The 27,145-nt window shown below is 43.2% G+C and overlaps 1 protein-coding gene across 1 annotated transcript in view; it reads left to right on the forward strand.

Annotated features, from left to right (window-relative positions):
- The window catches only part of LOC126413274 (odorant receptor 94b-like), a 213,235-nt gene that overhangs the window by 37,455 nt on the left and 148,635 nt on the right, over positions 1–27,145 (forward strand). Inside the window, exons 4-5 of the mRNA XM_050083174.1 lie at positions 12,499–12,646; positions 23,320–23,427. Of these exons, the coding sequence (XP_049939131.1) occupies positions 12,499–12,646; positions 23,320–23,427 (256 nt within the window). The remainder of the gene's footprint in view (positions 1–12,498; positions 12,647–23,319; positions 23,428–27,145) is intronic.

Here is a 27,145-nt window from a genome sequence, read left to right on the forward strand (position 1 = left end):
TGTTCTTTAGCAGTGTTACATCGCTGTGAATTGTACACCTTTATATGTGCACACATTTGACACTCTGCATTAATACAACAATGAATTAGACGACTTCATACACTTATAGTCATGAGCACATCCAAACACTATAGCTGTTTTCTGCCAATCAATCACCTCGAACCATCTTACTGCAAGATTCAATACAAACAATTGGCACATACGCACACCGCTTCACTGCCATCTCTTACATCAGCAGTGGATCGTTATAGGGTCGACTGGCATCACTTATAGACTACCTACACGACTCCAAAGTGACCTACGTATCTCTTAACGAGGTGATTAATATTTTTTCCGTGAGCTTGCAAAGCACACAGTGTGGTCGAACTCCTCACTAGTGATACCTTGTGTCGTCCGACATTAAGAAGCCAGTTTCCAAACCCCTCTAGGGTTAACGCTCCGCAAGTGACCTGGGCCCGGAAAGAAAGTTCAAATGGCTCTGAGCACTATGGGACTCAACATCTTAGGTCATAAGTTCCCTAGAACTTAGAACTACTTAAACCTAAAGAACCTAAGGACATCATACACACCCATGCCCGAGGCAGGATTCGAACCTGCGACCGTAGCAGTCCCGCGGCTCCGGACTGCAGCGCCAGAACCGCTAGACCACCCCGGCCGGCAAAAGTAAGTACATGGAGAAAGTAAAGGTAGGTGGCCGGATGAGAGGAGTGCCAGAAGTATCCAACCAAATATTACATTGCACCCTTCATTATTTTAAATGAAAGCACTTTACATGACTTAAAACCCTTTGCTTTATCTTTCATAAAGAACGGAATTCTTCACTGAATGGGGGGGCTGCAAAAAGATACTTGTTATTTTGGCATATCAAGTATCTTTTATTGACTGCTGCATTACAGTTCAAAGTGACACAGATACATGAGACAATTCCTAGACGATAGAAATCCGTTCCTTGGTTACGGAGACATTGGAGTGTGACCGACCCCATTGTAGGAAAATGTGCGGCTGCTGCTGGTGAGTTGCTCAGTTGCCTGGTCAGTGCTGTCTGCGGTTGATACAGACTGCCTTCCTGCCCAAGCAGCATCACCCACGTCAGTGTGGTCTTGGTCAAATTGTTTGTACCATTTCACTACGGCTGGACACGCCGTTGCATTTGGTCAACACACTGTCAGAATTTCACGGTGAATCTGTGTACAATATTCAACTTTATGGTACATATTTCAAGTTTGTGGTATAGTTCATGTTGCTGCGCTACTTAACTCCCATAATGTGATGCCCTTGTTATCTCTATCACAGCAGTACTGTGTGTGCACGGAACCCAGAACACGTACTGTCATACGACAATGCGCCACTCTTGTCGCACCGTGTGTCGTGAGTGGCAGGTGGACTGTGCTGCTACTAGCTCAGATGAAGTACAGTTTCTCTGCCAGTGCATGGTCTGCAGTGATGCTTGTGGCACTAGCTGAACTGTGGCCCGTCAGTAAAATATCGCTGGTTAGGAAAGTAGATTGTTCATAATAGTTACAGTGATGAAATCACAGCTGGAGGGGCAGTCAGTGGTCTCCCATAACATTGTCAGCCACGGTCACTGCAGCATGCCAGGGAGGTAGCGCACGCGCAGTGGTGGCTAGTAGTGCCCAATTCCGACAGGAAACCGAGGGCAACACTGCTGCTAGCTCGCTTCTGTAGTGGCAGTGTAAAGCCCACGGAGCAAGAGGGTTAACCTGAGGCCTGCGATATGGTGGATGTCGATGGTGTATACTCGTTCTGGGCAACGGACGGCACCAATGTGGGTCCACACGGGGCGGTGGACAGCGATATGTAGCGGGGCAGCTAGATGGCCCAGGCTCGGACCAGCGGTTCACAAAGGAGGTGCCATCAGCGTGGGGCAGTCACCCAATGAGTAGTCAATCTTTAGTTAACTTCAGACTAAAGAGAATAAGAGGAACTGTTGGCCAATATCTTACGTGTGGTACATATCATATATATGTTTTACGTGGGCACTGTTCAGGGATGTGTTTTTCGGGAAAACGTAAGGAGAACCTTCGTTTGAAAGAAGAAGTTCCAAATAACGTAACGAAGCAACGAGTTAAGAAACTGCTGGATAAATAAAGAAACACCGAGCATCAAAAATTAACTGAGAAAGGCCATTAGATGATTAATGAAAAGGTTCAAATGGCTCTGTGCACTATGGGACTTAACATCTGAGGTCATCAGTCACCTATAACTTAGAACTACTTAAACCTAATTAACCTAAGGACATCACACACATCCATTCCCGAGGCAGGATTCGAACCTGCACCGTAGCGGTCGCGCGGTTCCAGACTGAAGCGCCAAGAAGTGCTCGGCCACAGCGACCGGCGGATGATAAATGATCTTTTAAGAGAATTTGTTTAGAAAAGTGAGTTTTATAATATTATTTTATCAACTGGTTAGTCACGATTTAATGGCGTAATGTCTGTGTTTGGAAAAGAAGACAGTTCACTGTCTAATGTTACGAAATAGCACTTGAGTTAGTAAGAAACCTCTCACGCTAAATTTGAGTACAGGCGCCAAGTTGAATGCATACAGACTTAGCTAAAGCAGACGCCTGTAGTTACTGTCAGTAAAGTCTGTCACTGGCAGTTGGCTGTCCCATCTCACAATGTAAGTGGTCTTTTTCTCGCAGTTATTAGCTGGCACCGATTACGTCACTGGTCATAATGTGCACAGATGAACACCACTGACATTGACGGTCTAAAGTGGGTGGTACATACATCAGGTAGGCTTGCTAGTGTTTCCCCAGTGGCAGCACTCTTGGCCTGTGAGCCACTGTAGGCTGGAGCAGCCGGTCATAATCGTTGGCCAACTATGACTTCGTCAACCCTGGTTTTTCCAGTGTGGCCAGCTCTTCCAGAAGACCTGCATCTGTTGTAAGGACTCACAAATTCAGCTTTCAGATACGCTGGCTATCCTCTTTCACGTTGCCAGCGTACAGAATGAGTGTTCTCGCGTACCGAATACTCACTATTGTGCCATGGAAGGTAGTTAACGAGCTGATCGGCGCTCCTCTCCACATGGTGTCATACTGCTAAATCGGCACAGTGACAGTTCGTTACGCCAGACGAAGCCTGAGTGCAACACTCCTCCCTCCTTCCAGATATCCAGCCTCCGGATTCTGACCTGTTTACATCTCTGGAAAAAGGTCTCTACACATATTTCATGCGTTCACATAAAAAATTCAATATCCTCTGCTTCCATTTACTCAAATTTAGCGTGAGAGTTTGCTCACTAACTGGAGAGCTATTTCCTAACTTTAACCCAGTGAACTGTCCAACTGGTATGATAATATTAAAAAACTCTCTTTTCGTAACAAATTCTCTCTCCTAAAAGATCATTAGTCAGCAAAAGGACTTTCTCAATTAATTTTTGATGCTCGGTGTCTCTTCATTTATCCAGCGGTTTCTTAACTCGTTGTTTCGTTGCCTCATTCGGAACTTTTTCCTTGAATCAAAAGTTCCCCTTACATTGTTCCAAAAAGCACACCCCTGGACAATGCTCAGGTAAGAGATACATACCATACATAAGATATTGTCCAATAGTTCTCTCGTCCGCAGCTCGTGGTCTAGTCGCTAGCGTTGCAGCCTGTGGATGAAGTGGTCCCGGGTTCGATTTCCGGCCGGGTCGGGGATTTTCTCAGCTCGGGGACTGGGTGTTTGTGTTGGCCGCATCATTTCATCATCATTCGTGAAAGTAGTGAGTCTGGACTGCGTAACGTAAGTGATGGCAGTGAAGCGGTGTGCATATGGGCCAGTCGGTTGTATGGAATCTTGCAGTAAGATGGTTCGACGTCATTGATTGAGTTTGTGTGTTTGGATGTGCTCATGACTATTAGTGTATGAAGTTGTCTAATTTGTTATTGTATTAATGCAGACTGTCCAATGTGAGCACAGGAAAAGGTGTACACTTCACAGCGATGATAAGAACATTGACCGAAAAGACTAACCGGCAGGCGCTTCAATCCGGAACCGCGCTACTGCTACGGTCGCAGGTTCGAATCCTGCCTCGGGCATGGATGTGTGTGGTGCGCTTAGGTTAGTTAGGTTTAAGTAGCTCTAAGTCTAGGGGACTGATGACCTCAGATGTTAAGTCCCACAGTGCTCAGAGCCATTTGAACCACTTGACTATCCGACAGGACCAAAGATTGTCGTTGATAACCGCGCAGTTGAGCGCGCCACAAGCCAAATATCCTCCTCGTCACCATCTTATTCTCTTTACTTTGATGCTAATTAAAGACTGACTACTTCTTGCAATGTTTTACTTTCGCTCACCCGAAGCAACGTCCCTGTGCCCTGCGGCACTTTATCGTGCGAACTGAATTTTTGCACAATTTGGTTCTACTCTCAAGACGAAAGAACATCGCGACGATGTATTACTGTCAGCAGTCTTTCTCGGCTGAAGCAATGCCTAACCGAGTTCGAAAGTGCGCTGTAGAAGAACAATTTCTGCACGACATTTTCTTTTACCCTCATCACGTATCACGTTGCAAGTATCATCAGCTTCATGCTTCTTCTGACCCTCAGGCACGCAATCGTGAAAATATTTAGCCATCCCAGCCCGATAATTAACTTTAGCAATAATTACAACAAAATTACAGTCCGCAGCTTTACTCTGCATGACACCAAAATAATTGGTATGTGTTCTTCCCTGTAAATCTGGGCCGGGCACCACAGTTACACACAAAACCCATTTTTAGCCAATGGCGTAGATACTACTGCACCTTAATGAGAATCACCCATGTCGTTATTCTCATAGTCATTTATATCAGTACAGCACGTGTCCAGTTTCGTCTGGCGCACCGTATCATACAGACTCCGCATTTTCGCAAGATATTGGAGCTGATATTTCATTTCCCTTATTTTCTACTTCCGCGCAAGTACTGGTTCTTTCTAATCTCTTTCCTTTCAGAAGCCTAATCCTATTTATCGGCAGGGGTCACTTCGATCCCTAAATTTAATCCACCAGCATCAAATTCGTCCTGCCTTTTCTTCGCCCACTCAAGATTAACCGAACTGCGCAGAGCTATATTCTTTTTCTCAAACTCTATTTGCTTAAATATAAGTCCACTCTTTGCTCTCATCCGAGCCAACTCAACCGCCAAAGGTTTGAACATTTCCTCCGGTGTGTTTCCGTCTCAGATACGGTTGACCCTCTATCAGTAACACAAAAAATAGCAAACAACGAGAGAACAAAACAGAGCGACGATAAGCACTCTTAAATATACTAACTACTTAAACATCTTAATCTCTGCCTGAATGGTTACTCATGTTTACTACTTCACATACTCTATAACAATTAGCTGTAGGCCTTGTTCCCAACAAAATACATTGGCAGTTTCAAACGGCGCAAACTAACACATTTTTTTACAGTTCTCAGAATGGCATCTGAGATTACTTCCCTCATAATATACATACAGTTTAAACTCTGACAAAAAACTGATTTACTATGACACTTGCAGTTATGAAAGAAAATCCGAATAAGTGTGAGTAGGATTCGCGCTTCGTGGGTTCCTTACAAACTTTATTACGTACAGAGATATTTCAGTCATGTCGGGAATCGATAATTTAGATGAATTTTGGCTGTCATCGTTGTGTATAATGGCAAGATATCAAAATATGTGACATAAATGACCGTATCTTTTGATTAATGTTTTTACATCGCCAAAGTACCATCAACATCAGTATGTGACAAATTTCGACTTGATACATCTACCCGTCCCTGAGAAAGAAGGTCGTAACCGCCGGAGCGATAGACAAGACGAACAAATGTGTGATCCTATAAAGGTTCCATTTTTACCTACTGAAAACACAAACGAAAGCACTGTGGTACTATACTGCATGTTGCTGAAGCAGTCAACTGGAACCGGCGATGTCATCGACAACGTTGTTTTGCGTAGCAGTTGGAGCATCCTCTCCACGGTAAGCAGCCGTTGACCCCGCAGTGACCACTGGTGTCATCTAAACCTTCTGAAAAAAAAAAAATGTAGGGATCGCTTGCGTGATTTTTTCAGAGGGCGGTGACAGATAGCTCTGATAAAGCAACGATGAAGTGCAGTCAGCAGCGGGTAGTCCGCCATGTGAATCGACGACCGTCCATCAGCAAAACATCTCTAGTTTGGAAAGTTGTTTGTTCAAGGGAGATACCATGACGGAATCGGAGCTGGAGAGGCAGTCAGGACCTTCCGTGACGTAGTTGGCCACGGTGGCTGCAATCTGCCAATGTCAGAGGGGCCGTGGGCAGAGACACAGTAGCTGGGCAGCTAGGTGGCCCAGACTCGAATCCACCGCACACCAGGGAGGTGGCTGTGCCCAGGTAGTCACCCAGAAGTTAACCAAGCAGTGTGAAGTTGCCAAGCTGACTTCACACAGAATTAGCTCAGGCACAGGCCTGCAGCTAATGGCAGTAAAGTCTGTTCGTGGCGGCTCGTTCTCCATGTTGGGCCTCACCTGGTCTTCTTCGCGCGGTGATAAGCTGGTGTCAACTGCGTCACTGGGTATAATGTGCAGAACTGAACGCTGCTGAAGCTGAGGGTCTGAATCGGGTGGTACGTACCAGTATGTGAGGTGGGTTGTCTAGAGTACCCGCAATGACAGCATTATTGGCCTGTAACCAGGAGCTGGGTATAATCTTGGGCAACTACGAGTTCATTTGCTCCGGTTTTCCTGTCTGGTCATCTCTTTCAGAAGTCCTTCTGGTGCTTCAGCTCTGAGACAGTGGCTGGTATCTTCCTCATCGTCAGCATAATGAATGAGTGTTCTTGCATCCGAATATTCACTCACTGTCACAACTACACTGCACAACAGAATTAAATGATCACTTTTTCGAAACCCCATAACTGTCCCATTACGACGCATAAGTATGAAATTTAGCTCAAATATGCCTGCAACCTTTCTCTGTAATACTGCAAAAGTGTAGCGCCCCGAGAAATCACTCCCGGGCTCGGCGACGCTTCAGATAGCAAGCTGTCGGCATACGCGAGAAAAAGGCCGGAGCTCAGAAGTTTATGTGACGTGTAAGGTGGCTTAATGGTGTAACATAATTCTGGCCAACGCCATTGCCGACGTGTCACGAGATGGGAATGTCGCCACCCCACTCTCATCGACATTTCATCACTTCCTTTGACGCCTCTGTGATGGAGATCAGAACAGCGAAACCCAGCGGTTTTCTTAAGAGTGACCAAGAAAAACGTTTCAGACACATGGTCGCTCGTAATAGACAGCAACAGGCCTCAGGGGTGGCATAAAGGGCGTCAATGAAACCTCTCCTTTCCTCCCTGCATCACCACGTGACTGTTCCCCGTGTGCCACCGAGTGTTTTGCCTAAACGGGTCTTACAGGGACCCTTTGATCTTTTATTCACGCTTATGCCACCATTGCACCACTGCCTCTCCCATCCCTCCGTCCCCTCCCCTACGCTCCTTGATCAAGCCATAGGCGGACGTGAACCAAAAGGGCTGAAAAAGCATAAACATCCTTTGCTGCTTCAGATCACTTTCAAATTCGTCGAACGGTTTTGAACGGTTCCTAGTGGTTCCAACCTGTACACGAGAACAAAAATTGCGGGCGCGATGCGCTTCAAAGGGGAACGAACACTTTCCATGAGGATGCCGATACACAATGTCCTTAGAGACGGGTTGAAACATCCGGCGGGGTCAGCAGGGTCAAGGGTTGTCAAGAACGTCTTCCTGCTACACTGTAACCTGTCGTTTTTGAGAGCGAGATGTTTGGCAATGAACGCCGCAACGAAAGGAGTGGTATCGTTGATGCCCTTCATGTCACCCAATGAAGCCTTCTCCTGTCGATTCTGTGCGGTGGTGTATATGAAATGTTTTTCTCCGTCATTCCTAAGAAACTGAGTGATTTAAACGCTAGGCTACGCGGTTCTGACTTCCATCGCAGAGGTCTCAAAAAGAAGTGGTGAAATATCCATGATAGTGGCAGCACGGGTTTCTCATCACGTGACACGCCCGCGATGGCGTCGGCCAGATTTGTGGTGAGATTCGGCGCAAACGTGCCATTATTAACCAACGCTACACATTAAAGCAACTTCTAACCTTTTTTTGGCATGTGTCGGCAACTTGCTGTTTGAAGTGTCGTCGAGCGCGGGGATGAGTTCTCATGGCGCCACACTTTTGTATCATTACAGAGGAAGGTTGCAGGCAGCCTTGAGCCAATTCAGACGTATGTCTCGCAGTGGGAGACGGTTACAGGGCTTCGCAAAAGTGATCGTTTAATCTTGTTGTGCACTGTGGTTAACGAGCTGGTGGATGCTTCTCTCTACATGACGTCGTTCTCTTGAACTCATGCTGGAGCATTCTGTTACCGTCGTTGACGTCTGGTGCAATATGCGAGGCGAGAAGTTTCTTTCTGAAATCCTTTCATAGTTAATGTTGATATCGCATGTGTTTTCTTACTATTGTGTGTCAGCCTTAATAGCTGAATGATGAAACTACAGATACTTAAGTTTGCACCGAGAGTCTAAGAGACGTAGATATCATTCTATTGATGTGCTCACTATAACTGTGTAACGTCCCCTTAGAAAAATTTATGAATTACTGTGCTGATAAACCTCTTACATTATTTGATTTTCAAACAGCTGAGCAGAACTGAACGTACTCAGATATTTCGCTCTTTACCTATTCTGATCAACACTAAACTGACACACAATATTTTTAGTGCAACGCAATCTGATTTTCAATAATTCCTACAAAAGAATGGCCCTGACTAACATTAACCTATACCTTTCACAAATCACTTACCTCACAAAAATCTTCGTTACTCGAACTACTGCAATACAGCGAGCGCCACTACTGCCAGCCAAATAAAAGATTCAAACTACTGAAGGCACTAACTACTGACAGGCATAGTTAGCAAATGAAAGATTTTGATAGAGAACAAACAATATATTTACCTTAATAGTGTTCAAAAGTCATAATATATATAGCAGTTCATGACATCCAGTCTTACAAATTTACTGTATCTGATGGACACACGTCCAGATCATCCGCTCTCAAAACTCCGATATTTCTCTCCCCACATCCACCACTGCTGGCGGCTCACCTCCAACTGCGCAACGCTACGCGTTGTTAACAGCCAACTGCCCAACATTAGAATAGCAAACAACAATGCAGACCAGCCACCTACTGTACACAGCACAGCCTGTGATTTTCATACAGAGCGCTACGTGGCGGTGGCGTTACCAATATAAGAACCTAAACAGCCTACTTACAACTGGGTAATCTTAGAAGCCACACAACGACTCTCATCTCTGCGTATAATATCTCAAACCATTCGTATGATTCGAAAGTAGGCTCCTCCATCTTTCGCCGGTGGGAGAAGATGGTACATTGGGAGCCCATTTTCTCGCTTATACAGGGTGTTACAAAAAGGTACGGCCAAACTTTCAGGAAACATTCCTAACACACAAAGAAAGAAAATATGTTTTGTGGACATGTGTCCGGAAACGCTTATTGTCCATGTCAGAGCTCAGTTTATTACTTCTCTTCAAATGACATTAATAATGGAATGGAAACACACAGCAACAGAACTTACGAGCGTGACTTCAAACACTTTCTTACAGGAAATGTTCAAAATGTCCTCCGTTAGCGAGGATACATGCATCCACCCTGCGTCGCATGGAATTCCTGATGCGCTGATGCAGCCCTGGAGAATGGCGTGTTGTATCACAGCAGTCCACAATACGAGCACGAAGAGTCTCTACATTTGGTGCCGGGGTTGCGTAGACAAGAGCTTTCAAATGCCCCCATAAATGAAAGTCAAGAGGGTTGAGGTCAGGAGAGCGTGGAGGCCATGGAATTGGTCCGCCTCTACCAATCCATCGGTCACCGAATCTGTTGTTGAGAAGCGTACGGACACTTCGACTGAAATGTGGAGGAGCTCCATCGTGCATGAACCACATGTTGTGTCGTACTTGTAAAGGCACATGTTCTAGCAGCACAGGTAGAGTATCCCGTATGAAATCATGGCGGTGAATCGAGGAAGTACAGTACATACTGACGAAACTAAAATGAGCTCTAACACGGAAATTAAGCGTTTCCGGACACATGTCCACATAACATCTTTTCTTTATTTGTGTGTGAGGAATGTTTCCTGAAAGTTTGGCCGTACCTTTTTGTAACACCCTGTATACCTCTCTCCCACAAAGGTACTTTCAGCACTTACATCAACAGTCTGCTGTTGGTAGGCGATGTGCATCACCCCATATACAGGGTGAAAAGTATTTAAACCGACAAACTCTGGGACGTTATAGGGGACATCAAAACAAATATTTTTCCGTAATGTCATTTTTTCCTATGAGGATTATTTAAACCGGTGGAGGCCGTATTACGCTCTTCAGTTGTCAGAGGCCGTATTACGATCTTGAGTTGTTAGAGGGCGTATTACACTCTTCAGTTGCATGCAAGCGCTGTCCACGAGTGTAGTAGTGCATTGTCTCTGTTTACTAATGGAGCGATACACCTTGGGTGAGCACACTGATATGCCTGGTGCGTAGGCCTACTACGTAGCGCACCACAACGGACGAGCTGCACAGCGGGTTTATCAACAACAATATCCTAATCGCCGTATCCCGCATCATACGACCTTTGCTGCTGTGTACCAACTTCTGCGTGAGACCGGGTCATTTAGTAGATTACCTGGACAGGGACACCGTCGCACGGTAAGAACGCTGCAATTTGAGGAAGCTGTCTTGCAGCATTTGGAGCGGGATCCTTCAATCAGCACTCGTGCAGTTGCACGTCACATGGGGACGAATCAGACGAATGTAAGAACAGTCCTTTGAGAGCAATTGCTACGCCCATTTCACTTACAGCGTGTCCACAACCTGGAACCAGTTGCTTATCTACTCAGAGCACAGTTTTCGCAGTGGTACCTGGAACAGTGTGAAATTCATCCTACATTTCCATCCTATGTGTTGTTTACCGATGAAGCAACGTTCGGGCGTGATGGAGTCTTCAACATGCACATTTCGCATGTTTGAAGTGAGGATAAACCACATGCCACAGTTTCTAGCGCTCATAAAGTGCGGTTCTTCGTTAATGAGTGGGTCGGTGTTGTTGGGGACTGTTTAATTGGGCCGTATCTACTACTTAGGCCATTAAATGGCAGGCACTATTACAATTTTCTCGCCAGAGCATTGCCAGAATTGCTGGAACACGTCAAGCTCCATACGAGACAACGCATGTGGTTCCAACATGACGGGGCGCCGGCACATTTCAGTCGTCGTGTGCGGCGATTCCTGGACCGACGGTTCCCAGAAATGTGGACTGGCAGAGGTGGTCCTGTACGTTGGCCTGCTCGATCCCCAGATACGTCCGCTCTGGACTTTGTTGTGTGGGGAGAGATGCGCAACCTTGTTTACGCAACTCCTGTAGTATTAGAAGAGGATCTGGTTGCCCGGATAGTAGCAGCACCAGGAAGGATACGTGTGGGGTTTTTGCCCCTGTCAGACAGAACATGATCCGACAGTGTAACCTTTGTTTACATGTCAATGGAGGCATTTTTTAAAATCTACTGTAATTGAAATTGGGTTGTGTTAATGGTCTCTTGTTCATAAAAAAATGGAAAAGTGTTTGTTGGTTTAATTAATTTGCCGCCAGAGAAATCTTTCTCTAATGGTTTAAATACTCGTCGTAGGAAAAAATGACGTTAAGGAAAAATATTTGTGTTGATGTCCCCTACAACCTCCCAGAGTTTGTCGGTTTAAATATTTTTCACCCTGCAGATTTCGACGCACTTGTACCCTGCTGTTGGCGTATAACAACGTGTACCGAGATTCATCTGACTTGTCATAATTTAGAGCGTCTATTGACGGTATACCTGCGCCTGTGCTAATATTTGTGCTCCGTGACGAATGATGAGTAGAGGAGGCGTATGTGACGGTGTCTTCTGCATCTCATAACGAGGAAACGGTTCGGGATGATGCGAGTGCTCATCATTTCTTGTTGTCCAGCGTTGAACTGCGGAGTGAGATGCTACCCTGCGATCCACATATCCATTGCAGAACTGGCGTAGTTGCCCACAATAACTGGCCTTTGCGGCAGCTGTTTCCCTGTATTAGACATCATGTTCGGCACATCCGTGACCCAGGGGTGGGGGGGGGGGGCATCTACACGACACAGTAGCTATCTCTTATCCACTTGCGCCACAAGGGAAGGGGGAGGTATCTACATGATACAGTAGTTATCTCATATTCACTTGCTCAGAAGTGTAAACGATAGCGGAATTTGTGCAATAGGATCTAGTACAGCTCCAGAACAATGTATCAATTGCTCGCCTCTTTATCGCTATCGTATGTCCTATTTCCTTTCGTCGCATCTTCAAGTGACAGGTAGAATGGCTGGCTTGCTATTAGACTCCTCGCCAACAACAGATCTTTACTTACATGTCGTGTCGGAATATTCTGCAACAGAATGCATGTCTTGCGTCTCCTGTGTGTTGGCAGTCAGTGGAGCACACCTGGGTGGCCTTACACTCACGTGTGTTGTTGCAGCGAGGCGGAGTGCCTGAACCAGGCCGTCGGCGGGGCGCTGCTGCCGCAGGTCGTCGCCTCGGCGGCAGGCATCTGTTTCCTGCTCTTCCAGGTGGCCAAGGTAAGCGTGCAGCTCCACAACAGGAGTTGTTTTCTCTTCCATGGAGCCTCGTAGCCAGAGCCCGGAAAGAGGGGGGTAGGACGTCAAACGGGCCGACTTGGAGCAGGAGAGGCACCACTCGACATTTTAATTTCCTCTGTCTATACTTTTACAAATAAATTCATTAAACTTTGTCAGCATGACCAGGAAGAGCCGGCCGAAGTGGCCGTGCGGTTAAAGGCGCTGCAGTCTGGAACCGCAAGACCACTACGGTCGCAGGTTCGAATCGTACTTCGGGCATGGATGTTTGTGATGTCCTTAGGTTAGTTAGGTTTAACTAGTTCTAAGTTCTAGGGGACTGATGACCTCAGCAGTTGAGTCCCATAGTGCTCAGAGCCATTTAAAGCCATGACCAGGAAGGATTCAGAATTCAAACTCATAGCAATGTAAGTTCAAAAGTACGACAAAATAAATTTTTTTACGTGTGAAATTTCATCATTTTTTCACTTACTATTGGCTGAATTTATTGCTATAGATACACTTTTCTTCACAAGCAAGAGAGATTCTTCGATGAATTTTGCACAGCATACAAACCATACTTACAGGTGTATTAAACTCTAGAATTTATTTAATTAATGAAAAAATGAATGAGCTGTTACATTTTAAACTTCTTGTTTAGAAAAAACTCAAATTTTATGGTTAATTATGTCAATTTTAGCACAGTTTTTAAGAGATTTGGAAAATTCTAGATTTTCATACACCTGTAAGTATGGTTTGTATGCTGTGCAAAATTTATCGAAGAATCTCCCTTACTTATGAAGAAAAGTGTACCTATAGCAACGAATGCAGCCAATAGTAAGTGAAAAAATGATGACATTTCACATGTAAAAAAATATATTTTGTTATATTTGTGAACTTCCACTGCTATGAACGTGAATCCTGAACCCTTCCTGGTCATGCTGACAAAGTTTTATGAATTTATTTGTAAAGGTATAGACAGTGGAAATCAAAATGTCATGTGGTACCTCTTCTGCTCTAATTCGGCCAGTTTGACGTCCTATCCCCCTTAAAGTGGAAAACATTAACAGCAGTGAAGTCATAGTTAGAAAGGAAGGCGTTGTAAAATGCGTGAACGAGTTTGTCGCGTCACTTTGCCTTCATTAACACATTCGGGTCAGCCGTCATAATCTCCATAGTCCTTTCCCTTTCTCTCTCTCTCTCTCTCTCTCTCTCTCTCTCTCTGTGTGTGTGTGTGTGTGTGTGTGTGTGTGTGTGTGTGTGTGTGAACACCAAAACTCCTTCTGTAAAGTATGAAGGTAGATTTTCATCAGACATTGTCCCTGTGCTCTGTGTACATTTTAGTTATTTGCGGGCGAATCAAATATCAGAAATGTAACTAAAATTCGACTGACATTCCACCGAAACCTACTGCTTCCTCTTTTTGTGACTCCTTAATAACTGGTTGCAAATTCGATAGTTTTGTCCCATACAATATAGTTTCTTTGTTTTCTCAATTGATGCTGGGTGTTACGTCTGATAAGAAAATTTCGTGAGTGTCGGATTCGTCTCGGTCTTGCCAGGCATATCCATGAAATACTGTACGATGTAGGGAAGAGTGGTGTACCTTTTCGCCCCTAGCAAGTTCATTAATAGAAATTTAATGTATGCTCCATTTTTAATTGATAGCATTCGCATTTTGTGGTGCTGTAGTCCTTTTCTGAAATTATGGAAGTTTCTCAGAAAACGTAAGGTTTTTCCAGATGTGAAAGAATGCTCGAAGTTGCAACACAGTCATGAACCTAGAAACAAATATTCTATTCAAATTTAATAGTGTTGCAACTGAGAAACTCTTGTCAGTTCTGCATATCATAGTTTAACTGTTAAATTATTACTCTACTAGACACTAATAATCAGTAAGTGAAATGAGATTAAGTATAAGTAGTATCGAAAACCAGTTACAAGTTAAACACATTCTGAAATATAGAGCTATTGGAAACTAACACAAATTTGCGTTTTGAAGACGGGTAAACCTGTTACGACATTAATTACATTTAGTTCGTTTGCAAATACCACATGTTACGTGGAAGCAGACCTTGTTCCGTTTGAAGGTACAAGACGGACCAACTAAGTACAGCTTAACTGTCCAAACTGTACATAATTAGTTTTAAAGATATTGAAAAAGAAAGACTGAAATACCGGCCAGGAAACATCATGTGTTCCTAGGTATGCTATGCCCTAGTCTCTCCCCTACCCACTGATGGAATTTTATATATCATATTGCTCAATTCATGCGTTACCTTAAAGATGATCTTTTGTTGAACTGTTCCCGTTTCTCTTTTGACGTGGTATGTGCCACGCGGCTAGTTTCCATAGCCACGCTGTGGTCTAGTTTCAGCCCTCTCCCCCGTGGAGAAATGCAGGCAGACATCCGCCGACTGACCGAGCTGATGCTTCCCTCCCTCTTGCCACCCTCACTCCGGCCTCACACGCACCATGCGACGACTTTCGCTTACCGGTCTGGTCCGTGGTCCGGCGACTATGCTGCAACTTTCCAGACACACATCGCTCACTTAAACCTTCTATCCCATGACCAGTACATGTACTCGTATTTGAGTTTTCTTCTAGGCGTGGGTGTTGTTATTGGAGGAGCTCAGTGGCCATTGTTTACAGTCCATAACGTAACGCTTGATATTCTTTTTAATAGACATTCTGTCTAATATGCTTATGGCGATGTTGCTAACGCATGAGAAAGCGGTGGCATTTGGACGAACGGATGTCCACATATCGACTAACTTAATTCCGTGCGCTAAAATATGAAATTCTTGACAAATATTAAAATTAGAATTTTAAAATTGTTTAAAACACAACAACCACGCCTAGAAGAAAACTAGCCTTCCAGCCGGTCCCAAGCCCGGATAAAGTAGGAGTGTTAATCGCGCTAACCATCCAACGTTGTAAAAAACTGACGGGTTCCTATACACTCACACACAGCCTACGGAAAACGACCCAAGCTTATGAATAAAAGAGTAGGAATAGGTACACGGAACGCAAGAACCATGTACGCTGCAGGAGAAACAAAGATACTTGATGAAGAACTAACAGAATAGAAGATGGATATTACAGCCCTGCAGGAGATAAGATGGCCTGAACAAGGTATGCACAGAGAAAAAAACTACACGATCATATACAGAGGAAACAAGCATGGTCACCGTATATTTGGAACAGGATTTCCGGTTCATAATAAAGTAATGGGCAATGTGATGACACTAGAAAACGTCAATGAAAGAATATGCTACATCAGAAACAAAGACAAATATAGAATTATCTCATTAATAAGTGTTCATGCCCCAACTGAGGACAAGGAGGAAGACATAAAAGACGAATTATATGACATCGTAGACCAAATGTACTCCAGATTACCACAGTATGACATCAAAATTGTGCTGGGAGATTTAAATGCCAAAATAGGACAAGAACAGCAGTGGCAACCATATATAGGCATGTTCAGCCTTCACACTGAATCAAATGATAATGGTATAAGGCTTATCAACTTCGCCACAGAAACATGAAAATAGCAAGTACATTATTCCGCCATAAACACATACATAAAGGAACATGTACCTCACTGGATGGATTAACTAGGAACCAAATAGGCCATGTTTTGATAGAGGGAAAACATAAAAAGCCAATAATAGATGTTAGGACAATGGGAGGGGCTGAGATAGGATCAGACGATTCTCCTGTGCTGATAAAGATGAAACAATCAGTATAAAAACCACCTAGTAAGAACAACAGTGGTAAAAGAACCCAAAGAGTAGATGTGAGTAGGCTAAAAGAGAAGGAGGTGCATAAACAGTTTAAGATTAAGCTTAAAAATAGATTCGCTGAATTAGAGAATGACAACAATAGAAAAGAAGATAAAGATATGAACACAAAATGGAAGAAAATGACAACAGTTATGAAGGAGACAGCGCATCAACTACTAGGAGATAATAATAATAGCAATATAAAGCGCAAATCATGGTTGAATGAAACATGTAGAAAAGCAGTACAGGACAGGAAGAGAGTCAGACAGCCAATGATGAACAATAACAACCATGAAAACCAAAGAACTTACAGGAAGGCCACGAGAGAAATAATGAATATAGTAAGGCCAGAGAAAAGAGCCTTCATATATAAACAGATAGACAAGGCTGAGGAGGACTATAACCAGAACAATAGTAAACAGTTTTACAGGACAATGAATAGCTATAGAAAAGAGTAAAAGTCTGTGATAGTGAAGGACGAGAATAGAAAACTGATCACTACGAATGAAGGAAATTTAGAGAACTGTAGGAAATGCTTCATAGAACTGATGAACAACCCGGTAGATACCTACAACATTGAAAACAAGGCAGAAAACAATCAGAAAGTACAACCATTAGTCGAAGAACCAACTGTGATGGAAGTGAAGGAGGCAATAAAAGACTAAAAAATGGGAAGGCCGCTGGCATAGACAAGATATCAGCAGAGCTCATCAAAGAAGGGGAGAGAAGGTACATGAATGGTTAGCCGAACTGATAAAAGAGGTATGGAGAAAAGAAGTAATGCCAGAGGAATGGAAAACTGCTGCTGTATGTCCCATATAAAAGAAAGGAGACAAAATGCTGACACAGAACTACAATAGGATATCTCTCCTATGCACATGCTATAAAGTAATGTCAAGAATTATACTAAACGGGCTTAACCCATACATTGAGGAAATATTAGACACAGCACAAGCAGGGTTCAGCAAAGACAAATCAACAGTCGACCAAATATTCACACTAAGACAAATATTAGATAAGAACTGGGAGCGCAATCATGATACCTTTTGCCTGTTTATAGATTTCAACAAAGCATATGACAGCATAGTAAGAGAGGAAATGTGGAGGATAATGGCAGAGTGTGAGATACCTGAGAGGCTGATAAAGCTAACTAAAATGTGTGTGTTGGAATTGAAGTGTAGAGTGAAAGTACAGGGGGAGTTCTCAGACGCATCTGAAGTAAAAGCAGGAGTTAGACAGGGAGATATTACATCATCAACCCTGTTCAATTTGGCCCTCAACAGCACCCTGAGGAGAGTAACAAGTGAAAGTGCAGGAGTCACCATAGGAAAGAGATATTATTGCGGCTTTTGCGGGTGATATTGCGCTGATAGGAAAGAACATGGAAGACCTGAAAAAATGGGGACTGTGCTAATGGAAGAAGCTAATAAAGTAGGTCTAAGTATAAGTATAAATGAAAATAACACAAAGTTCATGGTAGTAGGAAGAAGATCTCATTTAGAACCAAACCATCTAAAAATCGGAAATCTAAGAATAAAGAAGACAGACACATTCACGTACCTCGGTGTCAACATCAAGCAGCAAAACCTTGTAGAACAAGAGATAGTAACCAGAATTCAAGTTGGGGGAAGATGTCTAGGAGCTATGCACAACATCATAAGATCGAAGTTACTATCTAGACAGGCAAAAATAAAAATATATCAAACCACTATCAAGCCAATAGTGTGAGACATGGACCCTGACAAAGAAAACAGAGAAAAAACTCATCACTTTTGAAAATAAAGTACTGAGAAAAATATATGGACCAGTGAAAGAAAATCATCAGTAGAGAGTAAGCCAAAACAGAGAACGCAGACCATTATACACACTGCCTCACGTCGTAGCGAGAGTGAAAATTAGAGACTTAATACGGTACGGACATGTAAGTAGGCGAGGGGAGCTGTAATGGATGGAGAAGCAGAAGGAAAGAGACCACTGGGACGGCGGAGAATGAGATGGAAGGATAATGTCACGGGAGACATGCAGATACTGGGTCTGGGAGCTGAAGTTGCATATGACAGGAAAGTGTGCAAGGCTGGACTGTGTGACGCCAAGGACCGGCTGCGGTTTGTGTGGCCAGTATAAGTAAAGTATTAAAACACAACTGAAATCTCCTCCGATGATCTTAATGTTGTGAGGTCCTACCATTATACTCCCAACTTCTGGTTTGAAAAATTCGCTTCTTCGTCTTCGTTCACCACTGACAGTAGGAGGATAGACGTTCATGATTAACGTATCGCTAACTTTTCCGACAGTTCCTCTCCCAGATTCGACTAACGTTTATGTCGCATACTGCACACCTTGTCTGCATAGAATAACTATTCTGATTTTTCTCACTATATCGGTAATTGCGTCAAATCTTGATTAATGTGCGACGATTTCTTGTACCATAACGATGTCTATATTTGATGCATAAAAACGTCGTTTGAAATATTTTATTATTTTTTCTCTGATTGTACCCCGTTTATTTAAACTTTTTCTATTTAATAATGTTGCATCATTTGTTATAGATTTTAAGATCTTGTGTTCGTGTGCCCAATGGGCAATATTCACTGATAGTTCTGTGTTCGTCGGTTGCATTGGTTCTGGGTCTTCTCTAGATTTACATTTCGATATCTTCGTCACTGCTGAACACCTCTGATTTTGTATCTCGCTCGTATAGTTCCGTTTACTACTTTTGTCAGTATTAGCTTTGATCTGTTTAGTTTTTCTCCTATGTCTTCTGATTGTTTACGCGTAGTGCGTTTAGGTTTGCCGGTTTCTTGTTTAATTCATTCCCTTTTACTTGTCAAACTGTTTATTCGGTTTTTTAGAATTGTTGGTCTCATTTGTACTGTTGCTTCATGAAGAAATCCTTAACTATAGCCATTCATGTCTTGCGATCTACTTTCACCCATCCCTTGCGTGTTTTTCTGTTTCGTTTTTATGTGTCTATGTTCACGTAAAGTTTTGGCGGCCTTTAATTTGCGTTGTTTACCTCCAGCGTCAGACTCCTGGTAACTGTTGGTTCCTGCCTGTGCTGGTCTTCCTGATTGCTCCCACTATCTACATCACTGGAAGTGTCCTGATCTCGTTCGTGATTCGTAATGTGATTTAGTGATGCATCATTATTCTGTGCTTCATGGAGGTTTGTTCAGATTGATTTTTCTGGCTTCCATCACTTCTGCCACGTATGCTGAAATATCTCCACCATTTCTAGTAGCCGACCGAAGTGGCCGTGCGGTTAAAGGCGCTGCAGTCTGGAACCGCAGACCGCTACGGTCGCAGGTTCGAATCCTGCCTCGGGCGTGAATGTGTGTGCTGTCCTTAGGTTAGTTAGGTTTAAGTAGTTCTAAGTTCTAGGGGACTAATGACCTCAGCAGTTGAGTCCCATAGTGCTCAGAGCCATTTGAACCATTTGAACCATTTCTTGTTTCCTTGGTTTGCCGCAGGGCTATTGTGGGGTTAGTACTTTTGAAATGTGGGCACTCTGTTTTAAGGTGTTCTCTGCATCCACAAATATTACATGCATGGGGTTGCCCGTCATATATAACCAATGCTTCAAAGAAATATAAGTCCATATTTAATTTCAATTCTATTTTTTCGCTTCCTACGCCTTTTTTTACATTCAGAGACGTGTTTGTATTTCACTTCTCATTATTCGTTTGTAAAACCGTACCATAGGACGTCATTGCATTTCGGATCATGTCTGGTGGTATTTCGAAATGTATACGGAAATTCATCACAGTTCTCACCCGCAACCAGCTGAAAGTAATGGTCAACTTAAAAACTTCCTCACCCTTATGTACAAAGTTCACCAACCCTTCGGTTTCGTTCACTTCTCTTACAGGGTGACAGTTATTGAAGTATATGAAATACAATGATCATAACTTCAGAACTATTTGCGCTCGGACGTTCAAACTGCACGATTGGCCGCGGGTCATGATGCGAATTAGTGTGCGCTGTATGGTTTGCTTTAGCGACGAAGCCCAATTTCATCTGGATGGGTTCGTCAATAACCACCCTTGGGCATTTGGGGGTCCGAGTTCGCAATCGAGAAGTCTCTTCAGCCTCGTCAGGTGACTGAGTGGTGTGAATGTCTAGTCACGGAATAAGTGGTGCAATACTCATTGATGGCATGGAGACTACCGAATAGTACCTGAAGGTTTTGGAAGATGATTTCATCCCCATTATCCAACCTGACCCTGATTTCGATAAGATGTGCTTCATGCTAGATGGATCTCGACCCCTTCGAAGCAGGAGAGTGTTTTATGTCCTGGAGGAGCACTTTGGAGACCACATTCTGGCTCTGGTATACCCAGAGGCCAGTAGCATTTGTCTCGATTGGCCCCCATATACTACGGATCTGAACACATGCGATTCCTATTTGTGGGGCGATATTAAGGACAAGGTGTACAGCAATAATCCCAAAATCAAATCTGAACTGAAAACAGCCATTCAGGAGGTCATCGACAGCATCGATGTTCCGACGTTTCAGCGGGTAATGCAGAATTACGCTATTCGTCTGCACCACATCATCGCCAATGATGGCAGGCATATCGAACATGTCATAATCTAAATCCTAATATCTGTAGTGACATTTACATGTTGCATAAAGTGTGTGCGCGCCATAGTTAGTAAATGAAGTACCTTTTTTTAAATATATAGTTCAGTAACTGGTACCCTGTAAATACGTTTCATCACCACGCAGCTTCAGGCACCGAGTACTGACAATTTGGTTTTTTGACACGATACCATATGTCTATTTCTGTAATCTTGAGGTATTCCTAACCATTTGAAAATGCAAATTTCAGGATAGTCTTACTTATTGAGGTTTTCATATTTTACACTCTGAGCAGATTCACCTGGAACGCCGAGCACGTTAGCACGCCGCTCCCGTGATTCTGGGAGCCGAGCCGGCCTCGCATCGAATCCACCCATCAGATTAGCAACGGTGGTCGTTGTACTGTCCAGCCTGGGTGTGATTTTTAGACGGTTTTCCACATTCCACTAGGTGAATAACAGGCTGGATCTAAAGTCCCGCATCAGTTACTGGATTCTCAAACGCTTCAGATACGTTCTCACATTTTTAAAGAAATATCATTAGACGCAGAATGATGGCTAACTCAGATTCAGTTCTGAAGGGAGCAGGGGTGACAACAAGATGGGCATCCAGCCAACCTCTACAAAATGCAGATTAACATGCCGACTCTGTGACAGTGCAGAATATGACATAGAGAAAGAAGAAGAAATCGTTTCTGGATAGTTACACAGTGTTGCCATTGTCTGATGCCTCGCCGGAGCGCTGTAGCACAAACACACGTCTGCGCTCTGCCGCTGTCGTGACGAAACTCACCGATTGAACTGCCCAAGCACAGCACTGCTTCCGCAAGTACCTCATCTCCTACCGTCCTATCTTCACAGAAATTCTCCTGCAAGTTTGCGGTATTAACACTTGTAGAAGAAAAGATGTTGCGGGAAAATGGTTTAGCCACAGCCTGGTTGATTTTTGTTCAGAATTAATTTTCACTCTGCAGCGGAGTATGTGTTGATTTGAAAGTTACTGACAGATTAAAACTGTGCCGGTAGGTCTTTTTTTTTCTCTAATATAAGTCGGTAGAGTACTTATCCGCGAATGACGAAGGTCGCACGTTTGAGTCCTAGTCTGGTACAGATTTTTAATCTGCCAGTACCTATGAAATATTTTTGTGGTAGTCGTGTTTCCTATAGCCCACGCGATGTAATGTTAATTACTTAGGTTGGAACTTAAATAGTGGCAACACTGCTGTGGAGGCACTATGCAATGGAATCTACTATTGTCGCTGATAGCAGACGTTGTTGACATACCTACCTTACCTCCAAGCAAATGGACTCGCCCGTCCCACGTCACCGCCGTGCGCACAATCGGGGGAAAAACAGTCACTTGTGAGCGAGCGGTCCAACGTAACGGTGTCACTATGTTTTCGAAACAGGAACAACGGAGTTGGATCAAAATTGAATGTGCCAGAGGTCGTACAGCACGACAGTGTCATCAAGGTCTTCAAGAGGCGTGCGGGGAATCGGCATTTCCGTACAGAACAGTGGCACGTTGGGTAAAAGCCTTCAACGAAGGTCGGCAGACTGCGACAGACACGCATCGGGCTAGCTGTCCTAGCGTCTCTGAAGAAGAAGTGCGCGCTGCTGCCGCGGTAGTGGTCAGCGATCGATGCCATACGATTTGTGAGCTCGCCCACGAAACCGGATTAGCGCATACGACAACTAAAACAGGGGCCTTTAATGGACATATTAGCATCTATTTCTGCATTTTTCAACACATCTTAGACAGTGAAAACTGAGACCGCAATCTGTGGTTCGTATGTATGCACAACACACTAAACAGTTCATAGTGTCTGATAATCAGATTTCTCACATATGACCACCGTTGCAGTGTGTGGTAATTATTTGCGATGGCAGGGGAATGTCAAGAAGCTTTGGCTTTGAATGCGTGTTTTGTGTTGCTGACATATTGTAGACATTCCCAGCACGAAACAATTATGCAGACCCTAAGCCCCGAAGGGATGAATAAGCTTTCAGCCAAAAAGCTTCCTGCAACTAAAACTTTTCACCGCCGATTTTTTTAATATGTTGATGATTATTCCGCACAAACCATCAATATATACTTTCAAGAGTAATTATTGTACTTAACGTTCATTTTACGAGATTATCAGATTTTAATTTTGTAACTTTCGTCTGAGGCATTTGCAAATCTCATACTATTTCTGTACCCGACAATTGCCGAAGTTTTACTGATATGTCTTCTTCTCGGAGTAGTTTGTGCTGTTGAAAGCTGACCTGTGCACGCACATGGCAGTGGTATTTCCTGTATTGCAGAAAACCTCGTTCCATGTGGTGGAGACCGGCAAGCTGCTAGGCTACCTGACGTTCATGCTGTCGCAGCTGCTCTTCTACTGCTGGTTCGGTGACGACATGCTTTCCAAGGTAACGCTATCACATCAGAATGCATTCTCTCATTCATCACCACGTCATACCCGCCACTAGTCGGTTAACAAAACTCCGTTGGGAACTGAGCACACGTTTTAATCCTGTCACCTCCATCTCTCTCTCTAAAGCAAGTTTTACTCTCTATATTTGGTTCCAGAACTTACAATAAGAGAGAACCTGAAAATAATGTCGTTTCTGTGTATGTCGATATTCGTTTGTTATTTATCAGCTCATTGTGTACTTCAAATCGTGCCGAAGATATTTTAAGGTTAGAGTGACTTGTTGACTCGTAAATAATTAGTCTTACATTTTTTTCGATTCATGGTGAAATGGTGAGACAAAAGCCGTAAGAGCATCATGTGCTTTTAGAGCTTCGCAAGGGTAGTAACGCAACAGTTGCTACCAAAAACATGTGCGATGTTTCTCCAAGTGCTCCAAGTGCGTTAGACGTTCGTAAATGCCAGAGCTGGTTTTCTAAGTTTGGTAATTTCGATCTTTCGAATCTTAGGCAATGATATGTCAAGGGCGGAAGTGGAAGTAAATCTTTGTCAGTCAAGCGTGGAACTGTCTAACACTCTTAACTAATTTTGATCGACCATCCAAGAACATTGTTGCAGCAGACTCGTAAACACAAACAAAGCTAAGTGATCCATCACATGCAAGTAATTGCTTCAGTAGCACAGTACAGAAGCGTTTATTGATCGCTTGACCACTGGAGATGACAAATGGGTCCTCTATGAGTAAAACACAAAAGGCTCTCTACGAATGAATAGCCATGAACTACTGGTAAGCCAGGTTTACACCCCAAACCGGTGATTTATTGTGTTGGTGAAGTATTCGCTGGGCCATTCATTTTTAAGTTCTGTAACCTGGACAAACTGCGAATGCATACCTTTACTGTGAACAATTGAACTTAATAAATCAATGTTTAATCGAAAAATGCCGAGAGGTTGTCAAAAGAGAAGGTATAATTATGCAACACGATAACGCAAGACTGCACTGCACAAAACTAATCCTGGAAAAAGTTAATGAATTGGGGTAGGAGGTACTGTCTCATCCACCGTATTCTCCCGATATTGCACCATTGGTTTTCCATTTATTCCGAACGCTACAGCTTTTCCTAAGTAGCATATATTTTCAAAATGTGGATGGCATCTCTAGGTATTTTACCCAAAGCCAATTTTGCACACTAAATGGCAAAAGGTTGTTGATAACGATGGTGATTACATCACTGATTGAAAATAAAAATTTGTCAAGAATTTATGTGTTTTAATTTACAATTAAAAAAAGACATTGCTTTCCAGTCCTCCTAATGCAATGTTACTGAAGTACCTTTCCACGCGCAAGCAGAAATTCTACTATAAATGCCAACATTTACTGCACAAAATCTAACGAGTCTTTCAGCTTTTCTTTCCCATTGTGTTGATTTGAATTTTATTGCCTTCTTTATTTTACTCTTCCGATACCGAAATTTGTGGAAGAAGAGGCTTCAGTTATGTCTTCGTCGAACTAGTTTGTGTTCAATCAAATGGCTCTGAGCATTATGGGACTTAACTTCCAAGGTCGCGCGGTTCCAGACTGTAGCGCCTAGAACCGCTCGGCCACCCCGGCCGTCTGTGTTCAATCAGCTGGAGTTGCTGTTCCTTAGTTTCAAAGAATTTACATCTCAGAGATTAGATTGAGGTTTAGTTTTTCCCTCTGTTTCTGAAGGAATATTACTTTACAGGTGTGAAATACTTCATTTACGGTTAAGTCAGAGTTATGTGAAACACTGCACCGTCCTATAATATTCAGTGCAGCACACTGGTTTAAAATCTGTAATAACGTAATTCAGCGGCTCCTGCTCGTGCAACTGCGAGTTGATTTCAATGTGTAAATGATAGTACAGAAGGAAAAATATTTTGGTGATGAATTACTGCTACACCTGAGTACAGGGAGTAGAAGTGAAAGAAAGGTAGAATAACTGATAGACATTAACATTGATGAAAAAATGTGTTAATGAAGTGACGGCCCCTAAAACGTGATTGAGAATTGAAATGTGGGTAATATGTTGGAGAAAGGGTGGTGGTTGTGTTGATAATGGTTGAGAAGAAAGGAAACGAAAGAATCTTTAGAATGTATTTACAACTGCAGACTACAAGACATTTCTGCAAATTGCAGTAAGTGGTCTGCAGGCCTATTATCAACTGAAGATTCGGACTTTATAAAGAGAAACATTTATCTCACTTTCCTCATGAAATGTCCACCAAAGAGAAACCACTCTGTGAGATCTGCCAGAAGCAAACAATGGCAGCAGCAGTCGACTTTCGGGCCTATACAGCAGGGCAAGAACCAACGAGAGTTTCAACATTGTACATAGAAAAGGTTACCAACAGCAGAACTTGTTAGATATTAAGCCCTGGACACAGGTGTCTGTGATGCAGTTGTAGCGTTTAAGTAAATCTCTTAATTACTCCAGTAGTTTGCCATTAGTCCAGCGCCCAGGGTTGTTAATATGATTACATAAACAGAAGAACTGATGCCATTAAGAAAGTTAAGTAAGTCAAAAGGATTTAAAAATACCTTGAGGAAATCTAGAAAGAAGAGTACGTACATTGAGAAAAGAAGTAACTGAAGTTGAAGATGAGGAACTCTGTACATGGACAATATTAGAGGTATGTTTTCTTCCACTTATACAAAAGAGATTTTTAATATAAAACTCGATTTCCTCAAAGTCCATTCAACATGAATTTTTACAGCGTATATATTACATAATTTAAAGTTGCTGCCATATTATAGTCAAAGTTACCAACTTTCATATTTAACTATCAATGATAAGCGTTATTAAAAATGTTAGTTTTGAAAAAGTCAAAAAATAGCAGTTGACTTGAGTTCCCGAAACAGTCGTAATATTCATGAAGCCGGTACCTCAGAGTGAACTAAGTTTCTAATGGTATTTTTCGTAGTTTAATCGTAAAATGGCCCTAAATATGATAAATTTAACAATGTGTAGATAGGACGTACAAACTGCCCTTAAATGCACGGATGCTGGTCAGGCTTGAGTGACTCTCACAGCTCTTTAGCCAACACTCGTACCAAAAGAGTCTCCTTCATGATGTAATGTATGATACTTAACTGGAGCTAACATCTATCTCAGACATTATCATTTTGTTACTGCATTATGTGTCCTCTCATCCCTAGTGCTGCCATTGCAGTGTGTTGTGGCCACGCTACTTTGCAAATATTTCAACTCGTTCCCTACAGCCCACGTTTGCACATAAAGTAGAACGTCATTTTCTCTCTGAACTGTTTAAGATTCTCTCTTAGTGAATGAACCAGAAGAGTAGCTGCACAGAAAAGTGACCTTTGACGCTGTTGTCCCCTTATTTTTTGTCACATTCCTCTTAAATGACCGTCTGTCAGGATTAGGCAACATACTTTCGTCCGCGTTGCGTCCCAGCGGGTGACATTTCTTCCCATTCCCTGTGTGCTGTAGACACTTTCGATACGGTGCCTCTTACAGCACCAGTGTCTCTTCCAAGATGAAGCACTTCGGCTGCCTCGGTTACGGAAGCACCCACCATACGAACACTAACAATTTGCCCAAGTTCGAATTCACCTACCTCCGACATAATGCAGTCTCATTTACTCAGAACGCCGCGCTGACCACGATTGACTCTCGCAACATATTGGGGGCATTTCACGGCTGCTGTTCGTGGTCAAATATAAGAGGGCA

Source organism: Schistocerca serialis, chromosome 7 (assembly GCF_023864345.2).
Source record: "Schistocerca serialis cubense isolate TAMUIC-IGC-003099 chromosome 7, iqSchSeri2.2, whole genome shotgun sequence".
Classification (NCBI taxonomy): domain Eukaryota; kingdom Metazoa; phylum Arthropoda; class Insecta; order Orthoptera; family Acrididae; genus Schistocerca; species Schistocerca serialis.